General features: G+C 43.1%; 1 protein-coding gene across 1 annotated transcript in view; it reads left to right on the forward strand.

Annotated features, from left to right (window-relative positions):
• Positions 1-12,545, forward strand: part of NAGK (N-acetylglucosamine kinase) — a 34,149-nt gene extending 21,604 nt beyond the window's left edge. The window contains exons 8-10 of the mRNA XM_067468428.1: positions 1,286-1,383; positions 5,132-5,210; positions 9,915-12,545. Of these exons, the coding sequence (XP_067324529.1) occupies positions 1,286-1,383; positions 5,132-5,210; positions 9,915-10,114 (377 nt within the window). The 3' untranslated portion in view covers positions 10,115-12,545. The remainder of the gene's footprint in view (positions 1-1,285; positions 1,384-5,131; positions 5,211-9,914) is intronic.
• Positions 12,546-16,678: the final 4,133 nt, after the last annotated feature.

Consider the following 16,678-nt stretch of genomic DNA (forward strand, 5'->3'; position numbering starts at 1 on the left):
TTCACTGTATACAAGGCATTGAATGTTTGCCTATATATGTGTACAGTGTTCCCTTGCTACTTCGCGGTTCAGTTGTCGAAGTTGTCGTTCTAGCACCCACTTTTTGCTTGATGTTCAGGCAGTGCTTCTTGTACGTCAGAGCACGGTCCAGAGAGACTCCCAGGTATTTGGGTCTGCTGCAATGCTCCAGTGAGGTTCCTTCCCAGGTAATAATCCTCAGAGGTCGGGATGCCTGTCTGTTCTTGAAATGAAAAGCACACGCCTGTGTTTTAGATGGGTTGGGGATCCGCTGGTTTTCCCTGTCATAGGCAGTAAGAGCACCTAGAGCTTTGGAGAGCTTCTGTTCAACCACCTCAAAGCTCCCTGCTTGAGCGGTGATGGCATGATCATCAGCATAGATGAAGCCCTCTGTGCCTTCTGGCAGTGGCTGGTCATTTGTGTAGATGCTGAACATGGATGGAGCAAGCACGCTCCCCTGAGGCAGGCCGTTCTTCTGTTTCCGCCATCTGCTTCTCTGGCCCTGGAACTCAACAAAGAAGCTCCTGTTTTGTAGCAGGTTTCCTATGAGGCGGGTGAGGTGGTCGTCCTTTGTGATACTATACATTTTTCTCAGGAGGAGGCGGTGGTTCACAGTATCATAGGCTGCTGACAGGTCTATGAAGACAGCTCCGGCAGACTGAGAGGGGCGGTATACAAATACAGTAAATAAATCTCCCCATGGCCAGAGTTGAGCATCACCTCCAGATGCCAGAGATGGAAAGGGAAATCTTTGCCTTTGCTTGTGTATTGTATGTCATTGTTCACTGTATACAAGGCATGGAATGTTTGCCTATATATGTGTACAGTGTTCCCTTGCTACTTCGCGGTTCGCTTGTTGCAGACTCGCTGTTTCGTGGTTTTCCTTCCTTGCTACTCACCGGGCCAAGTCCTGGTTCTGCCACCGGGACCCGGCCTGGTGAGTAGTGAGTGAGCGAGGAAGGACAGGTGAGCAAGCGAGGGAGGGCCGGAAAGGCAACAGTGGGGGCAGGAGCCTGGCCACCTCTTCCAGGCTCTTGCATCCCTACTTTGTGGATTTTCACTTTTCGCGGGTGGTCCTGGAATGTAACACCCGCGATAAGTGAGGGAACACTGTATTTCTCAAACCTAACAACTTGAGTCCATGTGCATCAAACTGCAGTATGTTGTCACAGGACAGGAGGAGAAGCCCCCCGAGAGCATTGCCTTCTTGACTTGAAAGCCCCATAGAAATAGAAATGTCATCTCCTTCCATCTTTCCTCCCCGCAGGAGCCGACGCAGGGGACCCCCTTTGCCGCTACGTGTTCAACAGGGCTGGGGAAGTCCTGGCCAGGCACATCCTTGCCGTGTTGCCCAAAGTCGACAAGGTAAGACCTGGATCCAGGTGAATCTGCTCTGTTGAAGGTGATGGTTGTTGCACCCTAGAGCAGGAACAGGACCCTCTAATCATTAGTTACACCACACCTTGGATGAAAGAAGAGTTGTCTTTATATAAAGAATAATTGGAGACGAATATAAAGTTGATAAACGTCCAAAAGCAAAAAGCCAAATAAGCAGCAAACATAAACAGTATCCAAACACAGGAATAATAGCAAAGTCCCAAAAGCTTGCTGTAAGAATCCAGATGCAATGACATACCAAAAGCCTTCAATATAAAACCATGAACTTAGCCACTGCTAATCCACTTGAAAAGCCAGGAAACCTTGGAGACGAGGCCACACGAAACAAGAATATCCAGGAGACTTGACTTGAAACCAAACAATGCCTGGTCTAAAGGAAATTCCCTAAAAGCTCAATTTAAGTCCCAGAAACTGGTTCCTACTCCCCCCAGTCTTTGACCTTAACTGCTGAATTCTTTCTGACCTATGTAAACTTTGGGCCTCTCTACGGTTCTGGCTGATTTCCAGACGGTGACTGGTCCTTTCTATCTCCTCATTAGCTGCAGCAGGTGTGGAACTATCTTGCAGACTCGAGCCTGGAGAAGGGAGTAAACTTTCCTGCCTTCCTGTGGCAGGAACTTTCTCATGAGAACTTAACCTTTCCACTGACTCTTCTTGATAAGAGTCTGTAGTAACCTTATTGTCCAGAATGTCTCCATTTTGCACCTCATCCTCATTGCCATTGATCACATCAGGTTCACTATCCAAGTCAGACTCAGAATGGGGAAACACTAGAACAGATTCAGGCTCAAACACAGGCTGAGTCCCAACAATGGTGGCGCATTGAGCGGAGACAGAAGCGCATGGAGGCGAGGGGGGAGCTTTTCTCTGCCTTATGAAGCAGGCATGGGCCAACTTGGGTCCTGTTTGTTTCCGGTGTTGGGATTCAACCCCACATTGCCTAAATCTCAAGTCTTCAATGAGGAACAGTTTAGTTAGCTTAGAATAGGCTAGGGTTTTCCTTCTCCTATGTCTTTTATATGACAGTTGCATTGTATTTAATTTCTTCTCTCCTCGCGGTTTCTGCTTGCATTCTGATTGGTTGTTGAAAAATGGGTACTTGCCTTCTTACACTTTAGTTATGGAGAGTGTGTGCTGTGTGCTTTGAGATCTCTCTCTGCTTGTGTGTCAGGAGAAGAGATGGCTGTTGGAATGCATTGTTGTCCACCTTACTAAACCACTAATCCTTTAACTAGTTCATGTATATGGTCCTTCCTCCTCCCCTCCAAAATTAGTCTGCTGTTATTGTTGTTGCTAGCTATTATTGCTATGTTGTTTTACGTTGTTTTATGCTGTCTTCATTGTTTTTGCTTTGTTTTTAATTGCATTCTGCCTTGAGCCTGGGCCCCATGTAAACTGCCCCGAGTCCCTTCGGAGAGATGGAGGCGGGGTAGAAAAATAAACTACTTATTCCTCTCCTTCTCCTTCTCCTTCTCCCCCTCCAAAAAACCTACAACAACCCAATCTTTATGTATTGTTTTAACTGTTACTTGCTGTAAGCTGCCCCGAGACCCTTCTAGGAGAGGAGAGGGGACAGGACATGAATAAAACTTGTTGTTGTTGTTGTTGTTATTCTTGCGGACCTTTTCCCTACAGGTGTTGGCTATTTGTTTGAATTCTTCTTTGGTGATTTCTCCCTTTTTCCACTTCTTGTGCATGTCTCTTTTGTGTCTTAGCACAGTTAGAAGTTCTTTGGACATCCATTCTGGCTTCTTTGCACTTATCCTATTTTTTCTCTTTGTTGGCACGGTTTGCAATTGCACCTTGGGAACATGGCCATATAGCCCGAAAAAACCTACAACAACCCAACTCGAGAAGTGTGTATCAAGCCAGGGAAGTCCAGTTGCCTTCTTTTTCTCTTGCAGGTTGTTCCTTCACTGTGTGGATCTAGTTTAGTTCTCTTTAGGCCAGTGGTTCTCAACCTTCCTAATGCCGCGACCCCTTAATACAGTTGCTCATGTTGTGTTGACCCCCAACCATAAAATTATTTCCATTGCTACTTCATAACTATTGCAATTGTACCTTGAGTATTTCACTCTTGAGAAACTCCCATCCATCCGTAACTCCCTTGTCTTTTAGTATCTGTGTCCATGGAATGCTGCTCAGCGTTTCCTTCATTTTTCGGAAACCAGCTCTCCTAAAGTCCAAAATGCGGGTTTGACTTGTCTTAGTTTCGGCCTTCCTTTGTACCTCAAATTGCAGGAGCACATGGTCACTTGCCCCTAAGGATCCTACCACTTCGACCGCATCGATCAGGTCCTCCGCATTTGTTAGGATGAGATCAAGAGTAGCCAATCCCCTTGTTGCCTCTTCTACCTTCTGGACCATGAAATTGTCTGCAAGGCAAGCGAGGAATTTGTTGGACCTTGTACTCTTGGCCGAGTTTGCTTTCCAGCAAATATCGGGATAGTTGAAATCGCCCATGACTACTACGTCTCTTCTCTGTGCCTTTAGGTATTGTTTTAACTGCTACTTGCTGTAAGCTGCCCCGAGACCCTTCTAGGAGAGGAGAGGGGACGGAACATGAATAAAACTTGTTGTTGCTGCTGCTGCTGTTATTCTTGCGGACCTTTTCCCTACAGGTGTTGCATATTTGTTTGAATTCTTCTTTGGTGATTTCTCCCTTTTTCCACTTCTTGTGCATGTCTCTTTTGTGTCTTAGCACAGTTAGAAGTTCTTTGGACATCCATTCTGGCTTCTTTGCACTTGTCCTATTTTTTCTCTTTGTTGGCACGGTTTGCAATTGCGCCTTGAGTATTTCACTCTTGAGAAATTCTCATCCATCCCTAACTCCCTTGTCTTTTAGTATCTGTGTCCACGGAATGCTGCTCAGCGTTTCCTTCATTTTTTGGAAATCAGCTCTCCTAAAGTCCAAAATGCGGGTTTGACTTGTCTTAGTTTCGGCCTTCCTTTGTACCTCAAATTGCAGGAGCACATGGTCACTTGCCCCTAAGGATCCTACCACTTCGACCGCATCGATCAGGTCCTCCGCATTTGTTAGGATGAGATCAAGAGTAGCCAATCCCCTTGTTGCCTCTTCTACCTTCTGGACCATGAAATTGTCTGCAAGGCAAGCGAGGAGTTTGTTGGACTTTGTACTCTTGGCCGAGTTTGTTTTCCAGCAAATAATCGGGATAGTTGAAATCGCCCATAACTACTACATCTCTTCTCTGTGCCTTTAGGTATTGTTTTAACTGCTACTTGCTGTAAGCTGCCCCGAGACCCTTCTAGGAGAGGAGAGGGGATGGGACACGAATAAAACTTGTTGTTGTTGTTGTTGTTGTTGTTATTCTTGCGGACCTTTTCCCTACAGGTGTTGGCTATTTGTTTGAATTCTTCTTTGGTGATTTCTCCCTTTTTCCACTTCTTGTGCATGTCTCTTTTGTGTCTTAGCACAGTTAAAAGTTCTTTGGACATCCATTCTGGCTTCTTTGCACTTGTCCTTTTTTTTCTCTTTTTTCTCTTTGTTGGCACTATTTGCAAAGGCAAGCGAGGAATTTGTTGGACTTTGTACTCTTGGCTGAGTTTGTTTTCCAGCAAATATCGGGATAGTTGAAATTGCCCATGACAACTACATCTCTTCTCTGTGCCTTTAGGTATTGTTTTAACTGCTACTTGCTGTAATTCTTGCAGAGCCTTGTTGTTGTTATTCTTGTTGTTGTTGTTATTCTTGCAGAGCCTCTTCCAAGGGGAGCTGGGCTTGCCCATTGTGTGTGTTGGATCCGTCTGGAACAGCTGGGAAATTATGAAAGAAGGTGAGTGGCAGGTTTGAGAGCCAGGGGTTGGAGGAAATGTGGCCTAAGCCCTCCAGACAGATGGCCAGCCAGCCAGGCTCCTCTACTTGGAAACCTCCAGAGGAGGAGGCTCCATAGCCATCTATTCCGCTATGAAACAGCTCTTATGGTCAGGAAGTTCTTCCTAATGTTGAGATGGAATCTCTTGCTCCGTCGAGTCCTGGTCTTTGGAGCCGCAGAAAACACCCTTTCACGTCTTCAAACGTGGCTTTCGTGGCTTTTCTTGACCTTCCGTGTTTGCACCAAAGTGTTGTACTCAATGGGGAGTTCAACCTGTTAAAGTTTTGGCCAAACAGCTCTGTATCCTGCTTAATAAATATGACAAACCTAATATATAACTGCTTAACCGCTCTGAGTCGCCTAAAGGCTGAGAAGAGCGGTATACAAATAAAGTAAATAAATAAATAAAATGAATAATAAATTAAATATTATTATAATACATTCTTTATAGGTATAGTTATTATATATTCCTACATATTATATATTATTGTTATATATTTATTTATTGTGTTATTATATACTAGCCATCCCCTGCCACGCGTTGCTGTGGCCCAGTCTGTGTATGTGTTGTGAGTATATATTTCTGTATCAATATAAATAAAAATGTAATGTTCGTTTGTGGGATTAACAGAACTCAAAAACCACTGGGCGAATGGACACCAAATTTGGACACAAGACACATAACAACCCAATGTATATCCTTCATTCAAAGAAATTGATTTTGTCATTTGGGAGTTGTAGTTCCTGGGATTTATAGTTCACTTACAATCAAAGAGCATTCTGAACCCCACCAACAATGGAACTGAACCAAACTTGGCAAACATTTCTTCCATGACCAACAGAAAATACTGGAAGGGTTTGGTGGGCATTGACCTTGAGTTTGGGAGTTGTAGTTCACCTACATCCAGAGAGCACTGTGGACTCAAACAATGATGGATCTGGACCAAACTTGGCACGAATTCTCAATACACCCAAATGTAAACACTAGTGGGGCTTGGGGGAAATAGAATCTTGACATTTGGGAGTTGCAGTTGTTGGGATTTATAGTTCATCTACAATCACAGAGCATTCTGAACCCCACCAACAATAGAATTGGGCCAAACCTCCCACACAGAACCCCCATGTGGGCCACAGCAACACGTGGCAGGGGACGGCTAGTCTATATAAATAAAAATGTAATGTTCGTTTGTGGGATTAACACAACTCAAAAACAATCAAAGAGCATTCTGAACCCCACCAACGATGGAATTGAACCAGATGTGGCACACAGAACTCCCACAACCAACAGAAAATACTGAAAAGGTTTGGTGGGCAGTGTCCTTTGGTTTTGGAGTTGTAGTTCACCTACATTCAGAGATCACTGGACTCAAACAATGATGGATCTGGACCAAACTCTACACGAATACTCAATATGCCCAAATGTGAACACTGGTGGAGTTTGGGGAAAATAGAATCTTGACATTTGGGAGTTGCAGTTGCTGGGATTTATAGTTCATCTACAATCAAAGAGCATTCTGAACCCCACCAACAATAGAATTGGGCCAAACCTCCCACACAGAACCCCCATGACCACCAGAGTGGGCCACAGCAACGCGTGGCAGGGGACGGGTAGTATCCATATAAATAAAAATGTAATGTTAGTTTGTGGGATTAGCAGAACTCAAAAACCACTGGGCAAAATGACACGAAATGTGGGCTCAACACTCCTAACAGACCAATGAATGAGCATCCCTCATAAAAACCCTCCAAAAGAAAATGGAAATGAATTTAACCCCCTCCCCCAAAAGATAAATGACGAAAAGATAAATTACATACAGAAAAAAGGGAGGGAAGGAAGGAGAAAAAAAAGAAAGAAGGAAGGAAAGAGAAGGAAGCATGGAAGCAACGAGCGAAGGAAGGAAAGCGGTAGAGAAGGAAGAAAGGAGAGAAAGGGGAAAAGAAGCGGGGGAGATGGAAAGAAATGGGTAGAGAAGGAAGGAAAGAAAAAAAGGAAAGGGAGCGAAGGAAGAAGAAGAAAGAGAAAGAGGGAGGGAAGGAAAGACAAAAGGAAGGATGGAAGCAAAAAGCGAAGGAAGGAAAGAGGCAGAGAAGAAAGAAAGAGAAAGGGAAGGAAAAGAAAAAGGGAGGAAGGAAAGAGGTAGAGAAGGAAGGAAGGAAGGAGAAAAGGAAAGAAGAAAAGGGAAGGAGGGAAAGAAGGAGAGAAAGAAGGAGGGAAGGTTGGCCACAGCAACGTGTGGCGGGTACAGCAAAACCACATGTATACACATGCATGCATTCTAATATATTTATTTTTTAAGTCCCTTCTGTGTTTTTCAGTATTTTTATGAATGATGGTCACTTGTTGGCCTGAGAGGTGCCTTGTGTCCAAATTTGGTGTCAATTCCCCCAGTGGTTTTTGAGTTCTGTGAATCCCACAAATGAACATGACATTTTTATTTATATAGATTATGTATGGCCATTATGTATGGCTGTGTTCTAGCAGCGTTTTCTCCTAGCAGCATCCATTGGCAAAACGTCAGGAGAAAATGCTGCTGGAAGACTTTAGCCATACGGTCAACGCACAAACGAACATGACGTTTTTATTTATATAGATTATGTATGGCCATTATGTATGGCTGTGTACGAGCAGCGTTTTCTCCTAGCAGCATTTGCAGGCAAAACGTAAGGAGAAAATGCTGCTGGAAGACTTTAGCCATACAGTCAACGCACAAACGAACATGACGTTTTTATTTATATAGATTATGTATTTCTTTTATTTATTTATTTGATGCATTTATTATGTATGGCCATTACGTATGGCTGTGTTCTAGCAGCGTTTTCTCCTAGCAGCATCCACTGGCGAAACGTCAGGAGAAAATGCTGCCGGAAGACTTTAGCCATACGGTCAACGCACAAACGAACATGACGTTTTTATTTATATAGATTATGTATGGCCATTATGTATGGCTGTGTACGAGCAGCGTTTTCTCCTAGCAGCATTTGCAGGCGAAACGTAAGGAGAAAATGCTGCTGGAAGACTTTAGCCATACAGTCAACGCACAAACGAACATGACGTTTTTATTTATATAGATTATGTATTTCTTTTATTTATTTATTTGATGCATTTATTATGTATGGCCATTACGTATGGCTGTGTTCTAGCAGCGTTTTCTCCTAGCAGCATCCACTGGCGAAACGTCAGGAGAAAATGCTGCCGGAAGACTTTAGCCATACGGTCAACGCACAAACGAACATGACGTTTTTATTTATATAGATTATGTATGGCCATTATGTATGGCTGTGTACGAGCAGCGTTTTCTCCTAGCAGCATTTGCAGGCGAAACGTAAGGAGAAAATGCTGCTGGAAGACTTTAGCCATACAGTCAACGCACAAACGAACATGACGTTTTTATTTATATAGATTATGTATTTCTTTTATTTATTTATTTGATGCATTTATTATGTATGGCCATTACGTATGGCTGTGTTCTAGCAGCGTTTTCTCCTAGCAGCATCCACTGGCGAAACGTCAGGAGAAAATGCTGCCGGAAGACTTTAGCCATACGGTCAACGCACAAACGAACATGACGTTTTTATTTATATAGATTATGTATGGCCATTATGTATGGCTGTGTACGAGCAGCGTTTTCTCCTAGCAGCATTTGCAGGCGAAACGTAAGGAGAAAATGCTGCTGGAAGACTTTAGCCATACAGTCAACGCACAAACGAACATGACTTTTTATTTATATAGATTATGTATTTCTTTTATTTATTTATTTGATGCATTTATTATGTATGGCCATTACGTATGGCTGTGTTCTAGCAGCGTTTTCTCCTAGCAGCATCCACTGGCGAAACGTCAGGAGAAAATGCTGCCGGAAGACTTTAGCCATACAGTCAACGCACAAACGAACATGACGTTTTTATTTATATAGATTATGTATTTCTTTTATTTATTTATTTGATGCATTTATTATGTATGGCCATTATGTATGGCTGTGTTCTAGCAGCGTTTTCTCCTAGCAGCATCCACTGGCGAAACGTCAGGAGAAAATGCTGCCGGAAGACTTTAGCCATACGGTCAACGCACAAACGAACATGACGTTTTTATTTATATAGATTATGTATGGCCATTATGTATGGCTGTGTACGAGCAGCGTTTTCTCCTAGCAGCATTTGCAGGCGAAACGTAAGGAGAAAATGCTGCTGGAAGACTTTAGCCATACAGTCAACGCACAAACGAACATGACGTTTTTATTTATATAGATTATGTATTTCTTTTATTTATTTATTTGATGCATTTATTATGTATGGCCATTACGTATGGCTGTGTTCTAGCAGCGTTTTCTCCTAGCAGCATCCACTGGCGAAACGTCAGGAGAAAATGCTGCCGGAAGACTTTAGCCATACAGTCAACGCACAAACGAACATGACGTTTTTATTTATATAGATTATATATGGCCATTATGTATGGCTGTGTACGAGCAGCGTTTACTCCTAGCAGCATTTGCAGGCGAAACGTCAGGAGAAAATGCTGCTGGAAGACTTTGGCCATACAGTCAACGCACAACACCCCAATGTGAATAATAATAATAATGGGGGTGGGTGACAGGACAGTCAAAACACACAACATTGCAAGATGACATGCTTTTTTTCTTTCTTTTCTCCCTTCTCCTTCCCTTGCAGGGTTCCTCGGGGTTCTCGACCAGGCTCAGAGCGAGCGCCCGGTCAGCGCCTTCTCGCGGTTCAGCCTCCTGAAGCTGAAGCAGTCCTCGGCACTGGGGGGAGCCAGCCTGGGGGCCAGGCACATCGGGCAAGCCCTGCCCCTCGACTATGCGGCCAACGTGGAAGCCTTCTACACACACTCCTTCCTCCCCGGGATCTAGATGGCCCTCTTTCCTGGCATTTTGTACCGCCATCGCAAGGCGCTTTTTAGTCTTGGACTTTTTGTATGTTTTGTAGCATTCGTTCGCGAATCGAAATCACACCACAACACTCCGCTCTGTTCCGGAACAAGGGAGAACCGTAGAACTGGAGCAACCTTTGATCATCTCAAAAAGATGGTGGTTCGAGGACTAGTTATGAGGGGTGTGCATAATTTCTGGGATGTTGTAGGTTTTTCCTGCACATTTTGAATATTGATTCGTATGCACGAATTCTACGAATTTTATCCGAAATACGAACTAAAAACGACATTATGCACAATTGTCGAAGGCTTTCATGGCCGGAATCACTGGGTTGTTGTAGGTTTTTTCGGGCTATATGGCCATGTTCTAGAGCAGTGGTTCTCAACCTTCCTCATGCTGCGACCCCTTAATACAATTCATAGAATCATAGAATCATAGAATCCTAGAATCCAAGAGTTGGAAGAGACCTCCTGGGCCATCCAGTCCAACCCCATTCTGCCAAGAAGCAGGAATATTGCATTCAAATCACCCCTGACAGATGGCCATCCAGCCTCTGTTTAAAAGCCTCCAAAGAAGGAGCCTCCACCACACTCCGGGGCAGAGAGTTCCACTGCTGAACGGCTCTCACAGTCAGGAAGTTCTTCCTAATGTTCAGATGGAATCTCCTCTCTTGTAGTTTGAAGCCATTGTTCCACATCCTAGTCTCCAAGGAAGCAGAAAGGAAGCTTGCTCCCTCCTCCTTCCTGTGGCTTCCTCTCACATATTTATACAATTCCTCATGTGGTGGTGACCCCCAACCATAAAATTATTTTCCTCCCTTCTTCATAACTATCATTTTGCTCCTGTTATCAATCGTAATGTAAATATCTGATATGCAGGATGTATTTTCATTCACTGGACCAAATTTGGCACAAATCCCAGCAACTACAACTCCCAAAATCTCAAGGACTATTTTCCCCAAACTCCACCAGTGTTGAAATTTGGGCATATTGAGTATTTGTGCCAAGTTTGGTCCAGATCTATCATTGTTTGAGTCCACAGTGCTCTCTGGATGTAGGCGAACTACAACTCCCAAACTCAAGGTCAATGCCCACCAAACCCTTCCAGTATTTTCTGTTGGTCATGGGAGTTCTGTGTGGCAAAATTGGTTCAATTTCATCATCGGTGAAGTTCAGAATGCTCTTTGATTGCAGGTGAACTATAAATCCCAGCAACCATAACTCCCAAATGACAAAATCAATCCTTCCCTCAACCCTACCAGTATTCAAATGTGGGTGTATACTGGAAGGGTGGGCATTGGTGGGCATGACCTTGAGTTTTGAAGTTGTAGTTCACCTACATCCAGAGAGTGGACTCAAACGATGATGGATCTGGATGAAACTTGGCACGAATACTCTATATGCCCAAATTTCAACACTGGTGGAGTTTGGGGAAAATAGTCCTTGACATTTTGGGAGTTGTAGTTGCTGGGATTTGTAGTTCACCTACAATCTAAGAGCATTCTGAACCCCACCAACAGAATTGGCCAAACTTCCCACATAGAACCCCCATGACCAACAGAAAATACTGTGTTTTTTGGTGGTCTCTAGTGACCCCTCTGACACTCCCTCGTGACCCCTTCAGGGGTCCCGACCCCCAGGTTGAGAACCACTGTTCTAGAGGCATTCTCTCCTGACGTTTTGCCTGCATCTATGGCAAGCATCCTCAGAGGTAGTGAGGTCTGTTTTTTGTGTGTCTTAGAACAGTTTCTCCCCATAGAGATGTTCAGTGTTTTTGGGGTTCTGATTGTATTTCCTGATGCCAATGTAGATGTCAATGTGAATTCTGAGGCCAATTTAGATTATGATGGTTTGAGTAGTGAAAATCCTACAGCCTTGGAAAGTGAAAGTCAGAATTCCCATGAGAACATGCATTCCGAGCCGAATGGAGACGTTTCACTCCCTTTTCCTCCCAGTCTTAGTTCTCCAGAGAATCTGACACCTGGTCTCCCTAATGAGGATAAGCGGGGGCAGATTTGGCAGAGCCGGGGTGAAGCACAAAGTTTACGTAGGTCAGCCAGATTGAAAGAAATGCAAACAAAAACTTCAGGCATGTCTCACAATAGATTTCTTGGCCTTAAATATGCCTGGCCTGAATGCAACTTCAGACCAGGCATCGTTCCAGATTCATGTGCAAGCTTTTCCAGGTCTCCTGATTCAAGTGGCTTTGTTCCTCGGAGGTTTTCTAGTTGTTTCTAGTATGGTTAGTAGATTGCTAACAGGTTCCAGGATTCAGCAGTTTTGCTGTGGATTTCATGATCTTGTTTGTGGACATTTCTTGTTCCTGATTTTTACTATGACTTTTTACATTTGCATATTTCTTCTATTTTGTATTCATCTTTTATCAATAAAAAAGGATTGTTCTTCCTGAAGTCAAATGTGGTGGATTGCTGTGTGAGGGTCCAGTTTCCTGCTCTGGGTTGCAACAAATGTATTGTCGAAGGCTTTCATGGCTGAAATCACTGGGTTGTTGTAGGTTTTTTTGGGTTATATGGCCATGTTCTAGAGGCATTCCCCCCTGATGTTTCGCCTGCATGAAAGCCTTCGATAATACATTGAACATCTCTGCGGGGTGAAACTATTCCAAGACACACGAAAAACAGACCTCACTACCTCTGAGGATGCTTGCCATAGATGCAGGCGAAACATCAGGAGAGAATGCCTCTAGAACATGGCCATATAGCCCGAAAAAACCTACAACAACCCAATGTGGAAGTACATCATCAGTGTCGCAGATGGATGATGAAAGCGACAGTGCCCCGGCGGCCAGAAAAGTTAAATTCACCTGCATCTATGACAAGCATCCTCAGAGATTGTGAGGAGGCAAAAGGTCAGGAGAGAATGCTTCCTGAACATGGCCAAATAGCTCGAGAAACCTACAACAGCCGACAAATGTCATCCAGTGGCACCCCATGCAAAAATGCCACAGAGGCTGCCACTGCTTGAGTGGAATGAGCATAGTCAAACTGGAGTCCTTGAGTCAAATCAATAGTTGTTTTAGGAGAGAATACCGAGTTGTTGCTGCTTTCGCGGACAAAAGGAACTAAGGCCTCAAGCTCCGCTGCCTGGCTTTATTAATGGAGTGGATGGGCGGGGCTGGAGTCCCTGATTTGGCAAAAGCTTTTCAATAAGGATCCGAATCAGCTGTGTGGACGCAGGAAATACCACAGGTGTGGATTTCACAGTGACCACACTGAAGAATCAAAACACTCCCCAATCATTTTCGTTAAGGTTCTGTAGCATTCTGTAAGATTCATTAAGATTTCGTTAAGATTCGTTAAGATTTCGTTAAGATTCTGTAGCCTCCCAAGGTCAGTTTAATTTTCAGTGTGCAACTTTGTTCAAGCCAAGAGAACATCAAGTGCTTGAGAAACGAATCCTTTTTGTTTGGCCCGATCGGCATAAGCAAAGGCGCTGGGGGCGAGACTCGTAAAGTTAATGGGCAGTAGACTGAGAACAGCATTCTGGGAAAAGGAATTTGGGAGGCAGAGAATGGAAAAGGCCAACTACTGTCAACTACATTTCCCAGAATGCAGTGCTCAGCATCAGTCTAATAATAATAAATAAAATGATTGAATCTGCAAAGTATGTAAGTCATAGTATAAACATGTGCTGAGTTGAAATCATGTGGTTAATTGTGTGTTATCTACACACACTAGGCATGGGCAATCCATGGTTCTAAAGTACTTATAAAACTAGGGGGTGCCGGTGCTTTGCTTCTACAGTCTTGCTAAAGTTCTGGTGGTGAAAATTTCAGAACTCTTAACAAAACTTTCAAAATTTCATTACTATTTCATTATTGGCATTTTTTATGAGCAAACCAATTAGAAACTGCCATTTATAACAAAATTTTGAAAGTTCTGGTGGTGAAAATTTCAGAACGCTAACAAAACTTTCAAAATTTCATTACTATTTCATTATTGGCAAATTTTTGACAGAACCATGGTTCTAAAAGGTTCTAAAGTACTTACAAAACTAGGGGGAGCTGGTGCTTTCCTTCTACAGTGTTGCTAAAGTTCTGGTGGTGAAAATTTCAGAACTCTAACAAAACTTTCAAAATTTCATTACTATTTCATTATTGGCAATTTTTATGAGCAAACCAATTAGAAACTGCCGTTTATAACAAAATTTTGAAAGTTCTGGTGGTGAAAATTTCAGAACTTTAACAAAACTTTCAAAATTACATTGCTATTTCATCATTGGCAATTTTTTGACAGAACCATGGTTCTAAATGGTTCTAAAGTACTTACAAAACTAGGGGGAGCTGGTGCTTTGCTTCTACAGTGTTGCTAAAGTTCTGGTGGTGAAAATTTCAGAACTCTAAAAAGCGTTCAAAATTTCATTGCTATTTCATTATTGGCAATTTTTTGACAGAACCATGGTTCTAAATTACTTACAAAACTAGGGGGAGCTGGTGCTTTGCTTCTACAGTGTTACTAAAGTTCTGGTGGTGAAAATTTCAGAACTCTAACAAAACTTTCAAAATTTCATTATTATTTCATTATTGATGATTTCTATAACAGAACCAATTAGGAACTGCCATTTATAACAAAATTTTAAAAGTTTTGTTACGAGTTCTGAAATTTTCACCACCAGAACTGTAGAAGCAAAGCACCAGCGCCCCCTAGTTTTCACCACCAGAACTTTAGTTTTGTAAGTACTTTGGAACCATGGATTGCGCATGCCTAACACACACTAAGACAGGCATTTAAGGGAATTGCTGTTTTTTTTTTGTGGTGGTGGTGGTGGTGGGGGGGGAATACATTGTTTTTGTCTTTAAAAATCCCTAAAAATCGATATGTGGGTCTTTCTGAAACTTCTGGGAATGGATGCCCTGGTTATCCTGTGCATTGTGTATAAAATCCAAGGAGATCGCTCTTGTACTTTTTCTAAAATGTCGTTTATAAAAATTGAAAACTCCCCCAAAATCCATGGATAAGTGAAATGTTCTGAAATTTGGTGGGCTCACAGTGGTCAGTGCATTCTACCATTGTAGCAAGTTTCACTCCAATAGCTTTAAAAATGAGGCAGAAATGCCCTGAAGTTTCCCCAATTAATAGTAATTATGCCCAATTACTGTATCGAAATAGTAATGACATTTTGTTACTCCTGGATTTTTCACGGATCAGGATACTGAAAATCCAACAGACCTGGGGGGAAAACCAGCAGCGTCCACCACCAAAATATGACACGTGTTTCGAAGGTATACTTTAGAAGCACGTGTCATATTTTGGTGGTGGATGCTGCTGGTTTTTCCCCCAGGTCTGTTGGATTTTCAGTATCCTGATCTGTCTCTTGTAATCTTGGAACGGCTTTTGACTATGGTATAGACTCTTGATCCCTGGACTCTCTTATTGAACTCTTGGCGTTTGACCACTGGACTGGACCCTTTTGACTGAGGAGTTTTTGCTATCAGTTTTTGTTTATTCTGTGGCTATCTTTATGTTTTATATTTTGGTCTATTAAAACAGCCAGCAAGTGCTGTTTTTATTAAACTGTTTGATAAAACCGGGAGTTTGGTTCATCTCTACCTAAATAAGGCAGAGCCCTGGCAACGTGACAGAATACTTTTCTCGCCCACAGAGTCAAACTCACCCAGTTCTGCTTGTGTTTGTTTTGGGAGGCTTGCAAGATAAAATGTAATCCAGGGGAAGATGAGATGCAGAAAAAACTGCAAAGCGTACGTGAGGCTTTGAATAAAATAGAAGCTAGGCTGGAGGCATGGATGGCATCCTTGAAGTGACTGGACTGACCTTGAAGGAGCTGGGGGTGGTGACGGCCGACAGGGAGCTCTGGCGTGGGCTGGTCCATGAGGTCATGAAGAGTCGGAGGCGACTGAACGAATGAACAACAACAGGCTGGAGGAGCTCCAAGACTCCAACAAGAATCAAGAAGTGGGGGAAAACCAGCAGCATCCACCACCAAAATATGACAACATGTTAGAAATGAAATGCCGGCGCCCCCAGTTTTGTAATGACTTTTGAGCCATCTTTTAAAATGGATTGCAGATCTCTACTCAATATTCTTCCATGTCTCTCTGAGCTGTTTACAGATCCCTTCATAGGAAAAGGTAAAGGTTTTCCACTGACATTTAAGTCTAATTGTGTCCGACTCTGGGACAGTTTAAGCTGAAGAGACGGCGTTGTCCATAGGCATCTCCAAGATCATGTGGCTAGCATGGCTTTATGGAGCGCTGTTACCTTCCTGCCAGAGTGGTACCTATTGATCTACTCACATTTGCATGTTTTCGAATTGCTAAGTTGGCAGGAGCTGGGGCTGACAGCAGAAGCTCACCCTACTCTCCAGATTTGAACCTACTGTTATCATTATTATTTTAAAAAAGCACAACAGACTCGAGTATTTTTGTTTGTCAGGACATTGAGTTCAAGGCCACGCTGCATAGAATCCTAGAGTTGAGAAGAGACCTTATGGGACATCCAGTCCAACCCCATTCTGCCAAGAAGCAGGAATATTGTATTCATAAAATCATAGAATCAAAAAGTTG

This window comes from Anolis sagrei, chromosome 5 (genome assembly GCF_037176765.1).
Source record: "Anolis sagrei isolate rAnoSag1 chromosome 5, rAnoSag1.mat, whole genome shotgun sequence".
In the NCBI taxonomy this organism is placed as follows: Eukaryota; Metazoa; Chordata; class Lepidosauria; order Squamata; family Dactyloidae; genus Anolis; species Anolis sagrei.